The following is a 24,489-nucleotide window of genomic DNA, read 5'->3' on the forward strand; positions in this document are numbered from 1 at the left end:
TTAATTTGGCATCATATTTGTAGGACTTTTACAATGAAAAGTACAGGGTATTGCTGAGAGCTATTATGGAAGATCTAAATAAATGGAGACAGCTACGGTGTTCATGGGATGGCAGATTCAGTTAATATTGGTAAGATGCCAATCCTTCTCAAATTGACCTCTAGGTTTAATACAAACCCAATGCAAATTCCAGCAGAGATTTTTATTTTTGTTTTCAGGAATTGGCAAGCCATTTTTAGATTTCAGATAGGAACCCATAACTCCAAATTAAATTTCAAAATAAATACAAAATGGCTAATACACTATGTGTTTGAAGACTTAGTATAGAGCTACAGTAATGAAAGGAATGTGTTGTTACCATAAAGGCAGATAAAAAAAAGTGGAACACAGCAGGGAGTCTTCCTATGTATAGATGGACAGCTGGCATGTGACAAAAATGCAAAGACAGTTTAGTAGAGAAATGATCATTTTTTTCCCAACAAATGATGCTAGAACCATTGACTCTCTATATGTGCAACAAAATAATGATCTTAAGTCTATAGTCCATAACATAAAAAAATAACTAAAATGGATTCAAATGTAAAAACCTGTTTGAAAGCATAAGAAAAAAATCCTTGTGACTTTCCATTAAGCAAAGATTTTTTAGATATAACACCAAAATACAGCCCATAAAAAACAAATTAATAAATTGAACTTAATCAAAATTAAAAACTTACACTTTTCAAAAAAAACACAGGAGAATAAAGGGAATGAACCACAGACTTAAAGAAAATATTTGTTTTTGAAGATTTTATTTACTTATTTGAGAGAAAGAGAGAGAGAGGTTGGGAGGGAAAAGGAGAGAGAAGCTGAAGCAGACTCCACACTGAGCATAGAGCCCAACATAAGGTTCAATCCCATGACCACAAGACCTGAGCTGAAACCAAGAGTTGGACACTTAACCAGCTAGGCCACCCAGATGCTCTGAAGAAAATATTTGTAAAGCATATATTTGATAAAGGATTTATACCAAAAATATATTTAAGTACTCTCAAAATTCAGTAACAAAGATACAACTCAATAAAAATATAGGCAAAACGTTTGAATAGCTACTTCACTAAGGAAGATCTGCAGATGATAGGTAAGGACTTATTCAACATCATTAGCTATTAGGGAAATATAAATTATAATAAGATACCACTACTCATGTAGTAGAGTGGCTAAAATGAGAAATACAGACTATATCAAATGTTGGTGATGATGTGGAGCAACTGCAACTTTATACACTGCTGGTAGTTCTTTAAAATGGTAAATAAGCCCATATCTTCTGGCCTGGCTATTCTAATCCCAGTTGTCTACCCAAGAGAAGTGACAAGATGTGTCCATACAAATGAATGTTTATAACAGCTTTATTTGTAATTATCCCAAACTGGAAACAACCCAAATGTCCATCAGTAGATGAGCACATAAACAGATTTTGGTATATCCATATGATGGACTATTACTCAAAAATGAAAACGAATTAACAACTGATATATACAACACGAAATTATCTCCAAATGAAAGAAGCCTGACAAAAAAACAGGAGTACATGTTATATGATTCCATTCATATAAAATACTAGAAAATCCAAACTAATTCATAGAGACAAAGTAGATAAGTGGTTGCCCACATATATGGGTGCATTAACTTTTCATTTATTTTTGTTTTTGTTTTTCATTATGGCAAGAACACTTAACATGAGTTCTATCATCTTAACACATTTTTAAGTGCCAAACATGGTATTGTCAACTGTAGGCACAATGTTAAACAATGGATCTCTAAAACTTACTCATCTTGCATCTTGCAAATGTTGAACAACAACTTTATACATGTTGAACAACTCTATATTTCTCTCTCCAGCCTCTTTTACTCACCTTTCCATTTCCAATGTTTGACTATTTTAGATCTCTCCTATAAGTAGAATCATGCTGTATTTGGCATTGATGGATATTTAAATGGTTTCCATAATTTGGCTGTTGTAAAAATGCTTCTTTTGGATATATACCCAGAAGTGAAGTGGGATGCTGCATAATTTGATAGTTCTACTTTTTAATTTCTTTTTGAGCAATTTTTTTCCATGGTGGCTATACCATTTGATATTTCTATAAACAATGTGTAAGCGTGCTAATTTCTCCACATTTTCACGAACACTTGTTATCTTTGGGGGCTTTTAAAAAATACTGTCCTACCATATAGTAATAAGTGAATGTCCAAAGTATCTAAGGAACTCCTACAACTCAACAGCCAAAAAATCAGCCAGATTTTAAAAACCAAGTGAAGGACTTGAATAGACATTTCTCCAAAGACCTACAGGTATATGAAAAATTGCTCAATATTCACGAATTAGTGGGAATACCTTTCTTGTTAAGCTCTCCCTGTTGATTTTAAGGAAAAGCCAGGCAGGAAATACCACTCTGTCACATTACCACACCTAGAGAAGGTCTCAACAAAGGTTGCTTTATTTTAAATTACCAGTTGTTGTCTGGCAGAGAATCTCTGGAAATTGATTGTAAGAGAACCTTGTCGGCAGGATGGGATATTTCCCATTCACTGGGCTCCTGATCAGACAAAGGCATAGAAAGGAAAAAAAAAAAAAAAAGTTAAGGCTGGACGATGAGGGAGGGAGAAGGTAGTGTTGGTGAAGTTCTGTTCATTTGACCTGTTTTGTTTTAGGACAGATTCTGCTTCCGAGGGTGAGAGAAAACGAAAAACAAGGATATTGGTAATGAAGTTACTCTTCTTGTTTTAAGGCAGTACTTTCTAAATTATGTGTGTGTCATCTTTAAAATTTGTCACTGCTCTAGTCTTTATTATCTCTAATTAAATTGATCTTAAAGTTATTATAAGAGGAATTATTTCACTTTTAAATGAAAAATTGGTTCTTGCTTTGTTAAAAAAAGATAAGTAAAAAGAAACGTGTTAAAGACCCTCTCATACCTGAGATTTATCCTGAATAGAACCAGAAGCGTTAATGAGTTGAAAAGAAATTACTTACTCTGAGACAATGATATGTTTTTTTTTTCATTCCTATGGGCATTCTAGGTTTATAGTCAGTGCATTTTTAATGAACATTAAATGAATTTTTTAAAATTGAGATAATGGGTTTTAAATGAGTTACGGTTCCTTCTGGCTTGCTTTTAGCAATGGTTCTCACTCTGCTGCTCAGTCTTGAGTTGGAATCACATCAGGGAAGTTGATGAGACTATTGGAGGCTAGATATGTGCCGCCCTCCAAAGATTCCAACTTAATTGACCTAGGGTGATGTTCAGGCTTTTTTTTTTTTTAAGCCCCTTCTGATGATTCTAATATGCAGCCAAATTTAAGAGCCACTGCTCTAGATTTTTGTTTTGTAGATAACTTTCAATACCTTTTTACATAAATCAAAGAAACGAGCAAAACCTTGCTGCATGTTTTTTTTAATTGTGTGCATAAAATGAAGTAATGTTTGCTCTTAACATGACTTTGGGCTGAACTGTGGAACAAATCTGAGGGCTCACCGAAACTCCTCCCCCACCATAAATGTAAAATGCAAATAGGCCTCACTTATAAGGTACCCTTTAAAAATGACATTCTCTAGAAAAATGTTGAACTGCTAAACATTTTAAAGTAGGAGTAATTGGGTCTTCAACAACAAATTCATTTCAAAAGTAGATCATTCACCATGACCCACCTTAAAAGTTGTGGGTCATGCTGTCATAAACAAGGAGGGTACTGGTTTTCATCTGGATGTAGTGATGGCCTTGGGAGATGACTGTGCATTTTGCTATTCTAGGCACAGGGTGTCTCTTCCAGCTGATGCATTTCATATTTGAGAAGACTATGTGAGAGACTGTCACCACTTAATACATTTGTATTCATAAGAACCCTCCTTGCCTTAAAGTGAGAATGAGCTGTCACCAGCTGAATGGTGGAGTTTCTGTTGAGGCATTGATGATTTAGGACAGGGCCCCCTGGAGGGGCACAACAGAGTTCAAATAGAGGGTTCTTTTAATTAAAATCAAGACAAATTCCACATTGAAATTGAGCATAAACATTATTTGTCACAGCATTTGTAAAAACTAATCCCAAACCAGAAAAACTTAAAAATATATAAGTAATCAGAGTACAGTTAAACCATCAGAAGAGGTTAAATTTACCTTGGTAGTCTGGTCTTAATTTCAGAATACTTCAGGTTTAAATAAAAATGATCCCCTTGTTTTATTTTAACTCCTTTCAAATGTAGACAAGGTTGTCATTGCAAAAGTTATCTTTTAAATTCTTTTGTCATTTGGGTTAATATTTCAAAGGTACAGTGTTGACATGATAGTCAGGTGCATCGGCTTTTTTTTTTTTTTTAAAGATTTTATTTATTTATTCACGAGAGGCAGAGAGAGAGAGAGAGAGAGAGAGAGAGAGGCAGAGACACAGGCAGAGGGAGAAGCAGGCTCCATGCAGGGAGCCCGATGTGGGACCTGATCCTGGGCCTCCAGGATCACACCCCGGGCCGAAGGCAGGCACTAAACCACTGAGCCATCCAGGGATCCCCTGCATCAGCTTTTGAACAAATAACTATGATCTCTTTAGTTGCAATATTTGATGAGAAAGAATTCTTCTTTATTTAACCATCCTTTACAACAGCAACTTAGTTGAGAATTGACTAAAGATATCTGTTTCTTCTTTTTTCCTCCTCTCTCCTTACTACTGTGCCTTTTTATTATATGAGAGCCCAGGCTTCTAGAAGTTACTTCTCTTTTGTCTAACTTTGTAGTGATATGTTTAGTTGTATGTAAAGAGAGCTAAAACCTTTTTAATAGCACACATTTATAATCTGTGCTTGTAAAAGTTTAATTATAGGAAACACCTCTTCTCGGATAGTAATCAAGATTCGAGTACTAGTACCAGTGAACGATCTTGGACCAGTAACCAAAAAAAGAAATCCCTAAAACCGTATTCTAGTAGGAAAAAGACAAGAACCAGAAATAGTGTAAGACGTAAGTTTGGTACATGTCTTCTTTCAAGTCATTTTTCAGATAAATCAGGTATTTTTCAGTTATGCAATGGAAGGGAGGGTACCAAAGAAAAAATGATTATATGATCCCTCTTCCCGGGTGCAATTACATTAAAAAGGTAAAATGTACATACATAAAACAGTACCAAAGAAAGTGGAATTGACCAATAATTGTTAAATATATAGGTAATATATTTATTTATTTATTTTTAAAGATTTTATTTATTCATGAGAGATACAGAGAGAGGCAGAGACACAGGCAGAGGGAGAAGCAGGCTCCCTGTGGGGAGCCTAATGTGGGACTCAGTCCCAGGACCCCAGCATCATGACCTGAGCCAAAGGCAGATGCTCAACCACTGGGCCACCCAGGTGGTCCTCTATAGGTAATATTTAGATGTTATAGATAATATACATATATCTATATATCTATAAATATATATAGATAATAGATAAATGGAGTGGGAGTTCAGGTAAGAGAATCTAACATGAGGTGGCATCCCAAGGAAAAGCTTCAAGGAGGAGCCAGGTGGGATTTGAGCTAATCTCTGGGAAAGAATAGTACTCAAAAAGATGTGCAGAAGGGGAAGCATTCTAAATTAGATAAAGCTCCAAGGACAAGTTGACATGAGGAGAGGATCAGAGCAGAGTCTGAAGCAGAGAATTCACACTGAGGGCGGAGGCTCAGGAGCAAGGTGGAGAATTAGAAAGGGATCCTAAGAGCTAGACAGTTGAGCAAGCTTCAGGACTTGGAAATTGCTTCCAGCACGGACATGTATAATTGGGGGAGGGAGAAATGAGTCTTTGCACTTCTCAGAAGCAAACTTATCCATAATATACTTCTTTTTTTTTTTTTTTTTTTTTTTAGTTTTGCTATTTACCCCTCCCAGCAGTGGCAGTGAGCATGAGAAAGACCATGTAAGTAAATTATATCCGGGTGTCCTCTATGGCTTTAGAATGAAACAGGTCAATCTGCTTAGTGTTAAATTTCATTTACTTCTCAAAAAAAACTCCTCCAAGGATTATGAGGATAGCAAACCAGTGGTTTGCTGGTACATAAATCACTGTCAATAGAAACTGCAAGGATTTGTAAACATTTAGTATGCATCTTAGCTGAAGACTTCGGATCTTTCTTCACTGTTCCCAAAGTTGTTGCAAGAGGTTTATTATGAATGATGCTCACATCTGGGCTACGTTCCTGTAAATATACGCTCTTTGAATTTACATCTTAAAATAAACTTCTTGGTTTAATTCGTCTCTCAGTTTTTAGTTTGCTGACATGTTATTTCTAAAGCTTTTTAATGATTTAAACATTTAAATCTTTATTTTGTAAGTGGTTGAAATGACTTCGGGCTTATATAAATATTGAATAAATCCTCAAAGTTTCTTAATTCACTTTGGTTATCCTTGTTTTTGAGTTAAAAATAGGAACACGGGTGTTGTCCAGATGAATTCAAAGCCAGATTTTCCTCTAATAGCTGAATCACCCCTCTCAGCAGTTGATTTTTGTCCCTTGTCAAGTGAGATATATAAAGACTTACAGATAGAGTGCCAGGTATATGAGTTTTCTAAGGGGGTGGCTGCTGGAATTTGGAGGGCATCACCCTACTCACCCATGCAGAAATATAGTGTGGTTAGTACTCTAATCCCAGTTTTCTGCCCCTACCTCTGCCCTCTTCTATTCCCTGCCCTCTGCGAATCTAAGGGGCTGTCATGTTCCATACCAACAAAGATAGTTTAAACCTGTGAGCCAGAACAAGGACTTAACTATTTGTCGAAGAGTTCAAACTGATTTATCAGTTAGAAATAGATCAGAAGAAAATTTTAAATACAGCTTTTGCTTCAAGGAAACACTAAAGGAACATCAAAACTTTGAGAATCCATGCATTTAAGCTGTGCAACTGGCAGGGAGTCTGTTGATGTTTCAGTGAGAACAGTGCTGACTTTGTACAAATATTAGCCTTCAAAATCCACTCCTCTGTGTTGGAATATAAGAGAATAATTTATCGGGCAAAAGTCAGCAAACTTGGGATCCCTGGGTGGCGCAGCGGTTTGGCGCCTGCCTTTGGCCCAGGGCACGATCCTGGAGATCCCAGATCGAATCCCACGTCGGCTCCTGGTGAATGGAGCCTGCTTCTCCCTCTGCCTATGTCTCTGCCTCTCTCTCTCTCTCTCTCTCTCTCTCTCTCTCTCTCTGTGACTATAATAAAAAAAAAGTCAGCAAACTTGTTCTGTAAAGGATCAGATAGTAAATACTGTAAACATTTTAGACACAGAAGATCATAAATATTTTCTGCAGTGACTATTCAACTCTTTCATTGTAGCATGAAAGCAGCCATGGACTAAGTGAATGAGTGTGTTGCATTCCAATAAAACTTTATTAGAAGTCCAGTGAACTGTAGTTTGTGAATTCCTGATTTAGAGCAGTGGTTCTCAAACTGTAGTGATCATCAGAATGACTGACATGGTTTGTTTAAATGCAGACTGCTAGGTTCTGTCCTCATAGTTTCTGACTAAGTAAGAGACGGCTCTGGAATTTGCATTTCTGTCAAGTTCCTGGGCGTCGCTGATGCTCTCTTCTGGTATGGGGGCCCTACTTTGAGGACTTTGATTTCGAGTTATTTTTGAGTTAGAATTGTGAATTGATTGATTCATAATGGAATTAATTGAACCGAATTAATGTGCTTCCACCTTTGGGATCACGGTCTTAGTGTTTATTTTCAAATGGAGCAAATCCAGTACTTAAACCTCTTGAAAGGATACTAGAAATATACCGGAAGTTTTTGAAAGCTATTTTGAATGGTTATGGATGTTAACACTCTTTTATAAATACTATATTTTATTTATTATATATATATTTTATTGAAGTTCGATTTGCCAACATATAGATAAAATACTATATTTTAGGTAAAACCTCTAACACCATTATGGAAAGATACCTCCAAGCAGAGTAACTCCATGCCTCCAGAAGTTTCTGGAGATTCTCCTGAAGATTCTGTTCAGAAAACAGGTACCTGATTTTCTGTTGATTTACATAGAAAAAAAATTTTAGGAACAGTCATTGGAACTAAACAAGATTTTTTTCTTTTAATATCTGTTGAAGAAAGTATAAATATATGATCTTTCCTTTAATGTCCTCATTAGCAAAATATAGAGGACATTGTGTTTTAACTTTGCTTTTAACATTGGAGATTAGCTCGTGTTTCTTCTACTTTTAAAGAAGCAAGAACACTCAAATGATGACTTATAGCAGGGATTGGTAAACTATTGCTGTACCAGATGGTATTTTTTTGCTTTTTTCGCCTCTATAGTTTCTGTTTCAACTATTCAGCTCTGCAACCTCAGCCCCAGCCCAGATGTAAACCAGTGCGCATGCCTGCATTTCCATTAAAACTTTATTTGCAAAACCAAGTGGTAGACTGGTTTTGCCTGGAGGGGCCAGATTTTGCCAACCCTTGTCCTGTTAGGTGTGTATCTTAACCTCCATCGCATTTTATTGAAACTATTCACGTCTTTTGTAAGGCTAGGGATTTTGGTGTGTTCACCTTTATCTTTCTGCAGCTGTGCACATTGCCAGGCGCGTGATAGCAGTCAGTAAGCAGGTGACGGACCACTTCTTAGCGTGGCTGCCACTGGAAGAAAAGGAGTAAGGAAAAGAGAAAAATGTGGCAGTAGACAGCAAGAGGTAGAACTATGAGAGAGAAGAAGGAAGGGTCACAAGCTTAAGGTGGTAGGAACCTTGTCCGTATGTTGGGAGCCAACTGGGAAGCTATGAAAAGTGCTGATTTAGTTGAGGCTCTTCATTTTACCTACAGATCTACAAACCTAGTAACCACACATGCCCTGAAAGATACAAAGGGACTTTTTTTTTTTTTTAGTATCTTTTTTTTGATGGTAAGATTTAACATAGAGAGTGATAGAACATTATTATCTGAAATTGCTTCTTCGCATGTTTATTCTCTGGAATCTGTTCTAACGCCTAGAACTTCAAAGTCCCCACCCACTGAGCGATCTGTCTTCCTTGGAACACTCAGAAGTTGAAGAAAATGTATCTAAGGTACTATTTAATTGTTGGTTATTCATCTGGTTTTTCCAGAGCTAATATCCTATTTGTATGATGTGCTTTATTCCTTCTTTTGGGTTGATGTAGCACTTTTTGTGTCTTATTGTAACATACCTTTATGGCCTTTTTTTTTTTAGACTGTAGACCAAGAGTCATTGATGAAGAGTACTAGCTTCAAACACAAACTGCAAAACTTGGAAGACGGAGGTGAGGAAATACTAAACTCTGCAGAAGAAAGCAAATAATAATTTGATTTTGGTAGGCTGGACTGTTACTCCAATTGCAGCAGATAAAAATCATTTTACATAGGGACACCAGGCATTGGAGAGAGCAGTACAATCTGCTTGCCATCTCTAAAAGTGTGTCAGGGTCAAGGGGAGGGACAGGGGGCTTCACTCAGGAACAACAAGGGTCTTGTTTCAAGAAGCATGTAGTCTGGGACTGGCTGCCTCCTCTCTGGCCTCAAAGGAGGGCTCAGTGGGGGCCCTTTCCTAAAGATCTGGCCCAGAGGCTCTTTCCATCCCTGAGTGAGTAGGTCACTTGCAGTTGATAAAGCAATGTTCTAAAAAAATGGCGTGGCCAAGTATGGAAACTTCCCAGTTTGTTTTCTCATGGTAACCACAGTAAGATTTTCCAACAGTTCACAGGTTTGTGAATTAGTGTTAGCACCTAGCTACTCTTTAGGATGTTCCCGAACCGTTGGTTTTCTCTTTACATTTTAAGTGAAATATCAGGAAGATTGAAATAGCTCTACATTAAGGAAATAAACAGATGTTGGCAAGGATGCAGAGAAAGGGAAACCCTCTTACACTGTTGGTGGGAATGCAACAATTGATAGAACAATCAGACTGAAAAAAATGAACATAAAATATTTGATGAACCTGATTTTAAGTGACCTAATGGACATACCTTTATATAGATGTTACAGTGATCATGAATTATACTTTTTGACCATAAGCTACCTCTAAAAAATTGACCTCTACTGGGTCAGAGTACATGTCAAAACTTCAAAGGTTTATGTGATACAGACTATGTTCTCTAGCCACAATGCAATCAATCTAGAAAATAGTAACAGAATCATAGCTTTAAAAAATCCCTTACTATTGAGAATTAAGAAATATACTTCTGAGTAATCTTTGGGCCAAAAAAGTACAAGCAAAAAATAGAAAATATTTTAAATTGAAAATATATATTATACCACGTGGCACTTACCTCTAGTGGTACTCAGAAATGTACCACAGTAAATATATATGATATAGGAAATATTACGTGAGAATATCTTTGACTTTTGGTAGCGAAGAATTTCTCAAGATCAAAAAGTGCTAGCCACAGAGAAAAGATGAATAAATTAGAATTTATTAAAATTAAAAACTTTATTTAAAAATCAGCCATAAAGACCTACACTGAGAGCATCATACAAAGAGAAGTACAAACCATACAGTGGAAGAAGACATTTACAAGACCTATAACCAAGTCCTGGATATATGAAGAGTTCCTAGGAACTGATGTAAAAAGAATCCTCCAGACAAATGGGAAAGATGTTTTAGATACTACACAAAAGAGGAGATTCAAATGGCTAACATGTAAAAATGATTCTTAACCTTAATCAGGGATATTCAAATTAAAACTTCAACGTCTACACACACACACACACACACACACACACACACACACACACACACACAGAAATTTTAAAATCCCGAGTGTTTGAGAATGTGAAGCAACAGGACTCTTACATACAGCTAATGGGAAAGTAAATTGATACAACCGGTTTGGAAAAACAATTTGGCACATCTAAAACTGTTAAAGATACATAAACTCTGTAGCCTAGCAATTCTGTTCTTAAGAATATATCTAGGGAACACTTTTCACATATGGACAGGGAAATGTAAATCATTCTGCATAGTGGCATTATTTATAACATCCCAAACTGCAAACAATCCAAATTTCCCACAGCCCTAGAACAGATAAAATATGGTCCATTCATATAACTGAATATGCTGTGATTAAAATAAATCTATTTCACCTACATCCCTCAGCATAAATAGATTTTACAAATGATTCTGAACAGAAGCAGGCCACACAAAATTTACACGGTATGATGTCACTTGTTTGCATTATACATGAAATAAAACTGAAATGCATATTATTTAGGGCTGCAAACAAAGAATGAATTGTAAAGAAAAGCAACAGCTGCAGTGAAATGAGGGGGCACCTGCACCCCAATGTTCATAGCAGCAATTTCCACAATAGTCAAACTGTGGGAGGAGCCAAGATGTCCTTCAACAGATGAATGGATTAAGAGGATGTGGTCTGTATATACGATGGAATATTACTCAGCCATCAGAAAAGACGAATATCCACCATATACATCGATGTGGCTGGAACTGGAGGGTATTATGCTGAGTGAAATAAGTCAGCTGGAGAAAGACATTTATCATATGGTTTCACTCATACGCAGAATATAAAAAACAGCACAGAGGACCATAAAGGAAGAAGGGGAAACTGAATGGGGAAAAGTTAGAAAGGGAGACCAAGCATAGAGACTCTTAGTCATAGGCAACAAACTGAGGGTTGCTGAAGGGAGGTGGGGGGACGGGTAACGGGGTGGCAGGCATTATGGGAGGGCACGTGATGTGATGAGCACTGGGTGTTATATGCAACTGATGAATTATTGAAAACTACATCTGAAACTAAGGATGTACTATATTTTGGCTAGTTGAATTTAAATTAAAAAACCAAATATCTTCTCTCATTCAGAAAGTTGCCTTACATTACATTGATGGTTTCTTGTGCTGTACAAATGCTTTTTATTTTGGTATCGTCTCACTAGCTTATTTTTTGCTTTCATTTCCCTTGCATCAGGAAAAATATTTAGAAAAAATGTTAAAAAAAAGAAAAAGAAAGAAAGAAAAGGAAAAAAATGTTGTTTTGGCCAGTGTCAGACACATTACTGCCTGGGCTCTTTTCTAGGAATTTTATGGTTTCAGGTCTCACATTAGGTCTTTGAATTTATACATTTTGAATTTATTTTTGTGTATGGTGAAAGAAAGTGGTCTAATTTCATTCTTCTGCATATAGCTGTCCTTTTTTCCCAAACACCATTTGTTTAAGAGACTTTTTCCCATTGGATTTTCTTTCCTGCTATGTTGAAGATTAATTGACCTTATAATTATGGGTTTATTTTTGGGTTTTCTGTTCCATTGATATGTAGTATCCATTTTTATACCAGTCCCAAACCGTACAGATCACTCGGCCTTATGATATAACTTGACGTCTGGAATTGTGATACCTCCAGCTTTGCTCTTCTTATTCAAAATTGCTTTGGTTATTTGCTATCTTTTCTAGTTTCATACAAATTTTAGGGTGGTTTGTTCTAGTTCTGTGAAAAATACTGCTAGGATATTAATAAGGACTTCACTAAATGTGAAGATTGCTTTGGGTTGTATAGACATTTTAATAATATTCCTATCCTTGAGCAGGGGATGTTACCCCATTTCTTTGTGTTGTTTTCAGTTTCCTTCATCAGTGTTTAATAATTTTCAGACTACAGATTTCTCACTGCTTTGGTTAGGCTTATTCCTAGGTATCTTATTATTTTTGGTGCAATTGTAAGTGAGATTGTTTTTTTTTTTAATTTCTTTTTCTGCTGCTTCATTATTAGTGTGTAGAAATGCAATGGACTTCCTTCCATTCAATGATTTTTGTATCCCGAGATCTTACTGAATTTATTTATAAGTTCTAGTAGTTTTTATGGTGACATCTTTAGGGTTTTCTGTATAAATAGTATCATGTCATCTGCGAACAGTGAGAGTATTTTTCTTCCTTACCAATTTGGATGTTTTTTATTCCTTTTACTTGTCGGATTGCTGTGTCCAGGACTTCTAGTACTAGGTTGAGAAAAATGGTGAGAATGGATATTCTTGCATTGGTACTGACCTTAGGGGAAAAGCTCTGTTTTTTCCCTATTGAATTTGATGTTAGCTGGGGGTTTTTCACATAAGGCCTTCATTAATTGAGGTAGGTTCTATACAAATCTACTTTGTTGAGGGATTTTATCATGAAAAGCACTTTGCCAAATGCTTCATCAATTTATTTTTTTCTCTTTTTTTTCTTCATCAATTTAAATGATCATACTTTTTTTTATTCTTGCTCTTACTACTGTGTTGTATCAAGTTGGTTGATTTGCAAATATTGAACCACCCTTGTATCTTGGAAATAAAGCCTGATCATGGTGAATGATTTTTGTAAATGTATTATTGGATTTGGTTTGCTAATATTTTATTGAGAATTTTTGCATCTATGTTCATCAGAGACACTGGCCTGTAGTTCTCTCTTTTTAAGTGTCTTTATCTTGTTTTAGTATCATGGTAATGCTTGCCTCATAGAATGAGTTTGTAAGGTTTTCTTTCCTAATTTTTGGTATAGTTTCAGAAGAGTAGATATTAACTCTTCTTTAAATGTTTGGTAGAATTTACCTGTGAAGTTATCTGGTCCTGGACTTTTGTTTGTTTGGAGTTTTTTTTACTATTGATTCAATCTCATTGCTGGTAATCAGTATGTTCCACTTTTCTAGTTCTTCCTGATTCCATTTTAGGAAGTTAATATATTTCTAGGAATTTATCTATTTCTTCTAGATTGTCCAGTTTGTTAGCATATAATTTTTCATAATATTCTCTTATCCTTGTATTTCTGTGGGATCAGTTATTTTTCCTCTTTTTGATTTTGTTTGAATCCTCTCCCTCTCTCCCCATGCAAAGTCTGGCTAGAAATTTATCAATTTTGTTGATCTTTTCAAAGAGCCGGCTCCTGGTTTCATTGATCTGTTCAATTTTTTTTTATTAGTTTCCATTTTGTGTATTTTTGCTCTAATCTTTATTATTTCCTTCCTTCTACTGATTTGGGTTGTGTTTGTTCTTTCTCTAACTCCCTTAGGTATAAAGTAAGAATGTTTATTTTACATTTTTCGTCCTGAGATAGCCCTGTATTGCTATAAACTTCCCACAGAGAGCCACTTTTGCTGCATCCCAAAGGTTTCGTACCATGGTTTTCATTTTCATTTGTCTCCATGTATTTTTTGATTTGCTCTTTGATTTCTTGTTTGATCCATTCATTACTTAGTAGCATGTTATTTAACCTCCACATATTTGTGCTCTTGCAGATTTTTTTCTAAGATTTATTTTTAGAGAGCACAAGTGGGGGGAGGGGCAGAGGGAGAGAAGAGAGAGAGAATCTCAAGCAGACTCCCCACTAAGTGTGAAGCCCAACATGGGGCCCTATCCCACAACCAAGAGATCCTGACCTGAGCTGAAATCAAGAGTTGGACATGTGGTGCCTGGGTGACTCAGTTGGTTAAGCTTCTGCCTTCAGCTCAGGTCATGATCCCAGGTCCTATGATCGAGCTCCACATCAGGCTCCCTGCTCAATGGGGAGTCTGCTTCTCCCTTTCCTTCTGCTCCTTTCCCTGCTCATGTTCTGTCTCTCAAATGAATAAATAAAATCCTAAAACAAAACAAAACAAAAAAAAAAGAGTTGGACACTTAACTGACTGAGCCACCCAGGTGCTTCTTGCAGATTTTTTCTTATAGTTGGTCTTTAGTTTCATAGCACTGTGTCCAGAAAAGATGTATAGTATGACTTAGATCTTTTTAAATTTATTGAGTTATTTTGTGGCCTAATAGGTGATCAGTTCCAAAGAATGTTCCATGGGCACTTAATTTTTTTTAAGATTTTATTTATTTATTCATGAGAGACACAGAGAGAGAGGCAGAGACACAGGCAGAGGGAGAAGCAGACTCCATGCAGGGAGCCTGACATGGGACTTGATCCCAGGTCTCCAGGATCAGGCCCTGGGCCGAAGGCGGCGCTAAACCGCTGGGCCACCTGGGCTGCCCATCCATGAGCACTTAAAAAAGAATATGTATTCTGCTGTTTTAGGATAAAATGTTCTGAATATATCTATTAAATTTAGCTGGTCCTATGTGTCATTCAAAACCATTGTTTCCTTTTGATTTCTGTTTGGATGATCTGTCCATTAATGTAAATGGGGTGTTAAATTCCCTTGCTGTAATTAATTGTATTACTATCAGTTCCTTTATGTTTGTTATTAACTGCTTTAAGTATTTGGGTACTCCCACGTTGAGTGCATAAATATTTACAGTTGTTATGTCTTCTTATTGGATTGTCCCCTTTATATAGTATTCTTGTTTTTCTCTCGTTACAATCTTTATTTTAAGGTCTATTTTGTCCAGTATAGGTGGTGCTATTCAGTTTTCTCATCGTTTATGGAAGAGACTCTATCCACTAAGTATTCTTGGCTCCCTTTGTCAAATATTAGTTGACTGAATATACAAGAGTTTGTTTCTGAGCCCTTGATTCTGCTCTATTGGTTTATGTGATTATTTTCTTGCCAATACTATACAGTTTTTTAAAAAGATTGTGTAGAGAGAGCATGCACATGTGTGAGTGGGTGAGAGGCTGAGGAAGTGGGAGAAGAAAAGCAGACTCCTTGCTCAGTATGGAGCTAGAGGCAGGGCTGGATCTCATGACCCTGAGATCATGACATGAATCAAAATCAAGAGTCGGAGGCTTTACTGACAGAGCCACCTAGGTGCCACTACCATACAGTTTTGTTTTTTTTTTTTCATACAGTTTTTTAAAAACTTTTTATTAGGGGCACTGGGTGGTATAGTCAGTTGGTATCTGACTCCTGGTTTTGGTTCAGGTTGTCATCTCAGTGTTATTAAATGGAGCCCTGCCTCCTGCTCAGTGTGGCATCTACTTGGGACTCTCTCTCTCCTTTTCCCTATGCCCTTCCCCCTTCTCTCTCTAAAAATAAATCTTTTTAAAAGTCCTTTTTATTATTTTTTAAATTCCAGTATAGTTAACACACAGTGTTATATCAATTTCAAGTGTGCAATATAGTGATTCAACAGTTCCATACGTCATCCAGTGCTCATCATGTAAGTGCCCTCCTTAGTCCCCATCACCTATTTTACCCATCCCCTCATCCATCCATAAGTTTATTCTCTAGAGTTAAGAGTCTGTTTCTTGGTTTGCCTCTCTTTTCCCCCCTTTGCTCATTTGTTTTATTTCTTAAATTCCACATGAGTCCAATCATATGGTATTTGTCTGTCTCTGATAGACTTATTTCATTTAGCATTGTGTTCTCTAGATCCATCTCTGTTAGAAATAGCAAGATTTCATTCTCTTTTATGGACTGAATAATATTCCATTGCATAATACCATACTGCTTTGATTATTATAGCATTGTAGTATGGGTTGAAATCTAGATATGTGATGTCTCCAGCTTTGTTCTTCTCTCAGAATTTCTTCTGCTATTCTAGGTCTTTTGGGATCCATAATGCTTTTGGAATTTATTTTATAGGTATTGTATTGAGTCCATAGATGGCTTTGGGTAGCATGCATATCTTAATACTCATCCTTCTGATCCATAAACATGAGATATCTTTCCAGTTATTTGTGTATTCAGTTTCTTTCATCAGTGTCTTACAGTTTTTAATGTATAGATATTTCAACTTGTTGGTTAATTTTATTCCTAAGTATATTATTGGTTTTGATGCTATTGCAATTTTCTCTATATAAAATCATATAGCCTACAAAGAGACAATTTTATTTCTCCTTTCCAATTTGGATAACCTCTTTTTTTTTTTCTTATTTAATTGCTCTGGCTAGAATTCCTAGTACTATCTTAAATAGGAGTAGTAGGAGTGGGCACCCTTGTCTTGCTCCTGATATTAGAGAAAAACTAAATTTTCACCATTGAGTATGACATTAGCTGTGGGCCTGTCATATCTGGTCTTCATTATATTGAGGTACATTCCCTCTATTCTCAATTTGCTGAGCTTTTTTTTTTTTCATGAAAAGATGTTGAATTTTGTTAAATGTGGGGTTTTTTGCATTTATTGAAATGATCATATGATTTTAATCTTTCATTCTATTAATGCGGTTTATCACATTTATTGATTTGTGGGTGTTGAGCCCTCCTTGCTTCCCAGGGATAAATCCCACTTGATTGTGGTGTATGATCCTTTTAATGTGCTGTTGGATTCTGTTTGCTAGTCTTTTGTTGAGAAATTTTGCATCTATATTTATCAGGTATATTGGCTTGTAGTTTTTTTGTTTGTTTTTGTAGTATCTGGTTTGGTATCAGAGTAATAATGGCCTCATCAAATGATTTGAGAATATTTACTTTTATTCAGTTTTTGGATGTTTGAGAAGGATTGGTGTAAATTCTTTAAATTCTTGGTAGAATTCACTGATTTGATTTCCTCATTACTAGTCTATCAAATTTTCTATTCATGATTCAGTCTTAGTAGGTTGTATGTTTCTAAGAATTTGTCCATTTCTTCTAAGTATCCAGTTTTTTTGGTGTATAACTATTCACAGTAGCCACCTATAATCCTTTATATTTCTGTGGTATCAGTTGTAATGTCTCTTATTTCTTATTTTGAGTCTTTTTTTTCCCTTAGTCTAGCTAAAAGTTTGTCAACTTTATCTTTTTCCAAAAACAAACAAACAAACAAACAAACAAAAACAGTTCTTAGTTTCATTGATTTTTTTTTTTCTGGTCTCTATTTTATTTATTTCTGATCTGATCTTTCTTTCCTTCTGCAAATAAGGCTTAGTTTGGTCTTCTTTTTCTAGTTTTAAGATGTAAGGTTAGGTGGTTTATTTGGATTTTTTTCCCTTAATGTAGGCATTTATAGCTAGAAATTTCTCTCAGTACTTAGTTTTACTGAGCTCCAGTTTTTGTAGATTGTTTCTGTTTTCCTTTGTGTCAACATATTTTTTGATTTTCCTTTTGATTTCCTTTTTGACACAAATGTTCAGGAATGTGCTGCTTAATCTCCACATATTTGTGAACTTTCCAGTTTCTTCCTGGTATTTCTATTTTCAGATCATATTTTGTATTATTTCAATCTTCTTAAATTTCCTGGGACTTGTTTTGTGACCCAACATGTGGTGTATCCTAGAAAATATTCCACATGTACTTAAAAAGAATTGCTATTCTGCTGTTGAATCTGTATGTGTCTGTTAGGTCTATTTGGTGTAAAGTAAAATCAAGTCCAGTGTTTTCTTATTGATTTTCTGTCTGTATAATTTATCCATTGTTGAAAGTGTGGTATCAAGGTCTACTACTATTAATTCATAGTATGTTTATCCCTTCCCATGGGTTAGTATTTCCTTAATATATTTATCTGACATTGGATACATTTATATTTACTGTTTCTATATCCTCTTGATGAATTGATCCCTTTATCATTATCCAGTGATTGTCTTAGTCTCTTATTACTACTTTTGACTTAAAGTCTATTTTGTCTGATGTAAGTATAAGCTATCTCTGTTTTCTTTTAGTTTCTATTTGATGGAATATTTTTTCCTTCTCTTTGAGCACATCCTTTTTCTTTTCTTAAAGATTTTATTTACTTATTCATGAGAGACAGAGAGAAAGACAGAGACATAGAGGGAGAAGCAGGCTCCTTAAAGGAAGCCTGATGCGGGACTTGATCCTGGACTAGTATCACACCCTGAGCCAAAGGCAGACGCTCAACCGCTGAGCCACCCAGGTGTCCCTAGCCTATGCACATCCTTAAAGTGAACTAAATCTCTTGTGGGTAGCATATAATTAGGTCTTTTTTTTTAATCCACTCAGCTACTTTATTCCTTTTGATTGAAGAATTCAATCCTCTTGCACTTAATTTAATTCAAAAAAATTTTGAGTATACTTGGCATACAATATTACATTAGTTTTAGGCATACAACTTAGTGATTTGACGAGCTTATATATTATGCTATGTTCATTGCAAGTACGGTTACCATCTGTCACCATACAGAGCTATTACAATATCGTTGACTGAATTCCTTATGCTTTGCTTTTTATTCCTGTGACTTATTTGTTCCATGATTGGAGACCTATATCTTCCATTCTTCTTTACCCATTTTGTCCAGCCCCTTCACTCTCCTCTCCTCTGGCCACCATCAATTTGTTCTCTGTATTTATAGTTCTGATTCTACTTTTTGTTTGTTCATTTTTTTTAGATCCCATTTGTAAGTGGAATAATATGGCATTTGTCTTTCTCAGTCTGACTTATTTCACTTAGCATAATACCCTCTAGGCCCATTTATGTTGTCTCAAATGGCATGATCTCATCCTTTTTTATGGCTGCATAATATATGTGTGTGTGCATGCGTGTGTGTGTGTGTATACACCACATCCTCCTTATCCATTCATCTATTGATGGACACTCAGGTTGCCTCCAAGTCTTGGCTGTTGTAAATAATGCTATAATAAACATAGGGGTGTATAGATCTTATTGAGTTAGTGTTTTCATTTTCCTTGGGTAAATCCTCCCCAGTAGTGGAATTACTGGATCATACAGCATTTTAAAAGATTTCTTTTATTTATTTGAGGAAGTGAGAGACTTTGAGCAGGGGGAGAGAGAGGAGCAGAAGGAGAAACAGACTCCCTGCTGAGTGAGGAGTCTGACATGGGGCTCAGTCCCAGGACCCTGAGATCATGACCTGAGCCAAAGTCAGATGCTTAACCGAATGAGCCACTCAGGTGCCCCTATATGGTATTTCTATTTTTAATTTTTTGAGCAACCTCCATACTGTTATCTACAGTGGCTGTACCAGTTTACATTCTCAGCAGCAGTACGTGAGGGTTCCTTTTTGCCACATTCTCACCAACACTTGTTGTTTCTTACCTTCTTAATTTTAGCCAGTCTGACAGGTGTGAGGTGATATCTCATTGCGGTTTTGATTTTCATTTCCCTGATAAGTGATGTTGAATGTCCTTTCATGTGTCTGTTGACCAATTGTGGAAAAATGTCTATTTGGGCCTTGCCCTCTTTTAATTGGTCAGTCCACTAACACTTAAAGTAGTCATTGATTGGTTAGGAATAACTAATGTCATTTTATTACTTTCTGGCTGTTTTATAGTACCTTTGTTAATCTATTCCTCTCTTTTGTGAATTGGTGATTTTTCACCATGGTATATTTTTATACCTTTTACCCTTTGTGTATCTTTTGTGTAGGTTTTGCTTTGTGACTTTTGTGTAGGTTTTGCTTGTGACTACCAAGACTACATATAATGTCTTAGATATCTAATAATCTATTTCAAAATGATGGAATTTTTGCATACAAAACTCCACCCTTTTCTTCCCCCAAATTTTATGTTTTTGTCATCACAAGTACCTCTGTTTATATTGGGCATACATTTACCAAATTATTATAGGTATAATTATTTTCAATATTTGCATCCTTTATACTAGAGTCAAGTAATTAACACACCGCCACATTACAGTATCCTGATATTAACTGTGTGCTCATTGGTGTGACTTATATTTCCTACGTTCTCATGTTACTAATTGGCACCCTTTTATTTTCCCTTGATAAACTACTTTTAGCATTTCTTATAAGGAAGGTCTTGTGATGATAAACTCCCTCAGCTTTTATTTGTTTGAGAAAGTCTTTACCTCTCCTTCATTTCTATAGTGCAACTTTTCCAGTTCAAATATTCATGGTTAGCAATTGTTTTCTCCCAGCATTTTATATATATGTGTGTGTGTGTGTGTGTGTATTTTTTCCATTTTTTCTCAGCCTGCAAAATTTCTGATGAGGCATCTGCTGATATATAACATAAAATAATTATATTTATAACACTTTGTGATATATGCCAAATATAAACTTACGGAGGTTCCCTTCTATGTGGGAATTTCTTTTTCTGTTGCTTTTATTTTTTATTTTAGTTCCAGTGTAGTTAACATACAGTGTTATATTAGGTTTAGGTGTACAATATAGTGATTCAACACTTCTATGTATTTCTCTGTGCTCAACAAGATTAAGTGTATGTGTAATCTCTTTGATCTGTTTCACTTACCTCCCCTCCGGTAACCATGAGTTTGTTCTCTAGAGTTAAGAGTCTGTTTCTTGGTTTGTCTTTCTTTTTTTCCTTTGCTCATTTGTTTCTTAAATTCTACATATGAGTGATATCATATGGTATTTGTCTTTCTCTGACTTATTTTGCTTAGCTTTATATTTTCTAGTTCCATCAATGTTGTTGCAAATGGCAAGATTTCATTCTTTTTATGGCTCAATATTATTCCATTGTGTATACACACCACATCTTTATCCATTCATTTATTGATGGACCGTTGGGTTGCTTCCATAATTTGGCTATTGTAAATAATGCTGCTGAACACATGGGGGTTCATGTATCCCTTTGAATTTTTTTTTTTTGTATTTTTTGTATTTTTTGTTTTTTAAACACCCCGGGTAGTTCTGATTTTAACTTTTTGAGGAACCCTCATACTGTTGTCCACAGTGACTGCACCCGTTTGCATTCCCACAATAGTGCAAGAGGATTCCCTTTTCTCTACATCCCTGAACCTTCTAAGTAGAGGGCATGCTAGTAGGATGGTTAAAACTGAAGTAGGTGCAAGCTGGGGTGTCCTGGGATGCTCCATGCAGGGGGTAGTCTGGAGCCAAAGGAGGGATGGTCCTAGAGGGTTCAAGGGCACTCTGTGCAGAGGGAGGCGTTGCGGGGGTGCCCCTGGCAAATTGTCTAGAGGTGAAGTGATTCAGGCCTAAAGCGTTCTGGGATGTTTTGTGTCTTGATGAGATAGCTGGAGCCATAGTGACTGCTGGCCAGGGGTGTCGTGGTATGTGCTGCACTGGCTCCCTTTTGGTAGGATGGCTGGGGCTGGTATAGAAGTAGGTCAGCTATGGCAGCCACATTCCCTCTGTGCTATTAAGGTAGAGGATGAACATAAACCACAGTCCTCACCAGCCCCTCTGATCCAGAGTGAGTTCTAGTAGCTACCCCACTGTTTGGCAGGGTCCTAGGGCTTGATCTTTTTTATCCTAGTTGCCCTTTTAAACCACAGCCTTTATTCTTTGCCCCGGGCAGACAAATCTGCTCCCTGTTCCTTAGGACTATCCTTCCCCACTGCAGTTCACAGTGTGGGGGCTGGGGTCCCCTTCAGTACCATGTCTCCCTCTCTCTTGCTGTTCTCTATGTGGTCTCTCTCTCCTTTGCCATGCCCTCCATTCTTTAATTGCTCTATAGATGTGTGTGTCTATGAAGGAGGTGAATTCAGGGTCTTCCTATGTTGCTGTCTTGGGAACACCTTGGTTTATAATTTTCTTTCATAGGAACTTGGATATTGTGTAGCATTTATTTAATAAATATTAAATATTTATATTAATATTAATAATTATAAATAATTATAAATATTAAATATTTATTAAATAAGAGAAGGGGCAAAGCCAGATGACTTCACAGCTAGGTGTATATGTAGGGGTTAAGTGTATGGTGGGGAAGAAAGAGTGGTTTGGGTGGAGAAGGATAGAATAGAGTATGTTTTGAGATGGGGTTGTTGGCTAAGCAGTTGGAAACACAAATTTGCTGCTTAATAAAGGGAAGAGAGAAATTTGGGAGTTAACACAGTTGAAGGCATAGGACTGGTGAGGTCCTCCAGGGAGGATGGGCTTGGACGGGGTCGTGACATAGGAATGCAGAAAGAGGGATGAATTCATTCTGTATGCAGGACCTTGGCCTTTGGTGATGGAAGAGAGATGGGAGGATGGTAAGGAAAAGCAGGAGTTGGGCCTAATTCGAGGCCTCTATTGACAATGGTGGTGCCATTGATAAGTTTGGCGGGGGGCTCACATAGGAACAAGGACATGTTTGGGATAAAAGTGAACATCAATAGAAAATATTTAGTAAATGCCAAATTGAAAGAGGATCTATATTTAAAATCTCATAAACTGAGGTCTCAAAGTTTAGCTAGTGAGGAGCCAGCATGACTTCATTTATAAGGCAGCCCTCAGTACAGCACTAAAGCTCTAGTGTCGCCAGCAGGTGACGCGCCTTGCGGGGTGATCTCCTGAGCTTCCCATCTACTCAGATACCTTTTTCCCTTGCCATTTAGCCTGAGCCCTAGCAGTGTTGATGCTATATCCACTACTGTTTTGTTTGAGTCCATCTGTACTTTGCTAAGCAGATCATTCCAAATGTTACAGAGCTCATCAAAGGGATGCCCGTTCCCCTGTGTCCTCTTTCAGGCATCAGCAGACTTCGTGCTTTGATACTCGGGCTGTTCTTTGCATGCCAACTGATAAGTCCTTAGTAACCGGGAACAAGTTTTGCTTGCTACTTATCAAAGTTAGGTATTAACTGGTGGAAAGAGGACAAGATAAAATTGGGACAAGAGGAACGTGTGTGTGGTTATTGTGCTGTGCTTGCTTTCAGACCTATCAGATGGCAGCTTTGCTAAGTCAAAACAGTCAAAATTGGAAGAAGGGTCTGCTCCAGAGCCTCTCTGTTCAGTGACAGAAGAGACAGATGTAGCAGGTAACATTATGTGCCCAACCAGCTATTCAAGCAGGACTGTGATAAATCTGTAAGCACTGAATGTCCCAGCACACACTCCAAGGGGGTTACGGTTTGAAGATCAGAGGAGTTGCAGAACCCTAAAAGCTAAGCATTTTGTCCTTTCAAAGCCAAGAAAATTGTTGCACAAATTATAGATAATAGCAAACAAGCACCGTGTCCTTCTAGCATTTTGATTTTGCCTCTTCACTCCGCTTTATGACAATTTTCAGGGCCTCAGGTTCTCAAACTTCTAGATCTCTGCTTGGGTTGGTAGTTATTGACCAAGTTTTTGTAAGAAAGATCTACTCTATACCAAGGAAGGAGAATGATCCAAAGCATCTGCATATGTGGGGTTGGCCTTCTGCTAAATGATGTTACTCTGTTTCAAAATGGGAAGCCCCAAGAGGTCAAATTGGGAAGCCCAGGGGTACTAGCAGTTGGTGGTTAAGAACCAGTCAGCCTGGGTTCTAATCCTGGCACTGTTGGTGTGAGCTTGCACAACTTATTTGCTCCCTCTGTTCAATAAGCACAACAATAGTGCCTACTTCACATGGTTTTGTGAGGATTAAATAAGTCAATACCTACAAATCTCTTAGAATAGTATCAGAGCCCTCATGGGCCCTCATAAAATGCTGGGCACCCAGAGGCCATGATACCAATGTTACCCCCATAGAAATGTCCTTCCCATCACGTCCTCATTAAAACCTCCTGCAACACCTCCTTCAGGCTGCTGCTTAGACATAATAGCAGGTGCTCCAATTTAAAGTTCTGGGAAAGTTAGGATGAAATGAGCACTTACCAGAGAGTGAGTTTTGATGGGAAGCAGCATGAGGTGCTCACCGTGAGGACTTGATGCTTCAGGTGGGCCTTGTAGGCCAGAGTCAGGCTCCACTGAGGCTACTACCATGGATCGTACCTGTGCCTCTGACTGACTCTCCATCCTCTGGGCAGCTGATGGCCTGAGCACATCTACTTTGAGCACCGTGTTAGCTTTATCTAATGTTCTATTTTTATTATTCA

The 24,489-nt window shown here is 36.9% G+C and overlaps 1 protein-coding gene and 1 long non-coding RNA gene across 5 annotated transcripts in view; one reads left to right on the forward strand and one right to left on the reverse strand.

Moving 5' to 3' along the window:
- Positions 1–24,489, forward strand: part of SYCP2L (synaptonemal complex protein 2 like) — a 102,992-nt gene that overhangs the window by 58,709 nt on the left and 19,794 nt on the right. For 3 of the 4 annotated variants that reach the window (XR_005384323.1, XM_038584164.1, XM_038584166.1), the window contains 7 exons: positions 2,695–2,743; positions 4,844–4,991; positions 5,874–5,923; positions 7,913–8,015; positions 8,989–9,062; positions 9,206–9,275; positions 23,347–23,448. Coding sequence is in view for 3 of the 4 variants with exons in the window: in XM_038584164.1 (XP_038440092.1) it covers positions 2,695–2,743; positions 4,844–4,991; positions 5,874–5,923; positions 7,913–8,015; positions 8,989–9,062; positions 9,206–9,275; positions 23,347–23,448 (596 nt within the window). In the remaining variant the exon portion in view is untranslated. The remainder of the gene's footprint in view (positions 1–2,694; positions 2,744–4,843; positions 4,992–5,873; positions 5,924–7,912; positions 8,016–8,988; positions 9,063–9,205; positions 9,276–23,346; positions 23,449–24,489) is intronic. The other variant, XM_038584165.1, reaches the window with a different exon arrangement.
- LOC119867651 lies at positions 1,371–24,439 on the reverse strand. The gene is made up of 5 exons (XR_005384324.1): positions 24,269–24,439; positions 9,183–9,293; positions 8,551–8,637; positions 7,945–8,027; positions 1,371–2,579 (listed from the first exon to the last, which is right to left on the reverse strand). It is a non-coding gene; the product is annotated as an uncharacterized LOC119867651 (long non-coding RNA).

This window comes from Canis lupus, chromosome 35, assembly GCF_011100685.1.
Source record: "Canis lupus familiaris isolate Mischka breed German Shepherd chromosome 35, alternate assembly UU_Cfam_GSD_1.0, whole genome shotgun sequence".
NCBI classification, from domain to species: domain Eukaryota; kingdom Metazoa; phylum Chordata; class Mammalia; order Carnivora; family Canidae; genus Canis; species Canis lupus.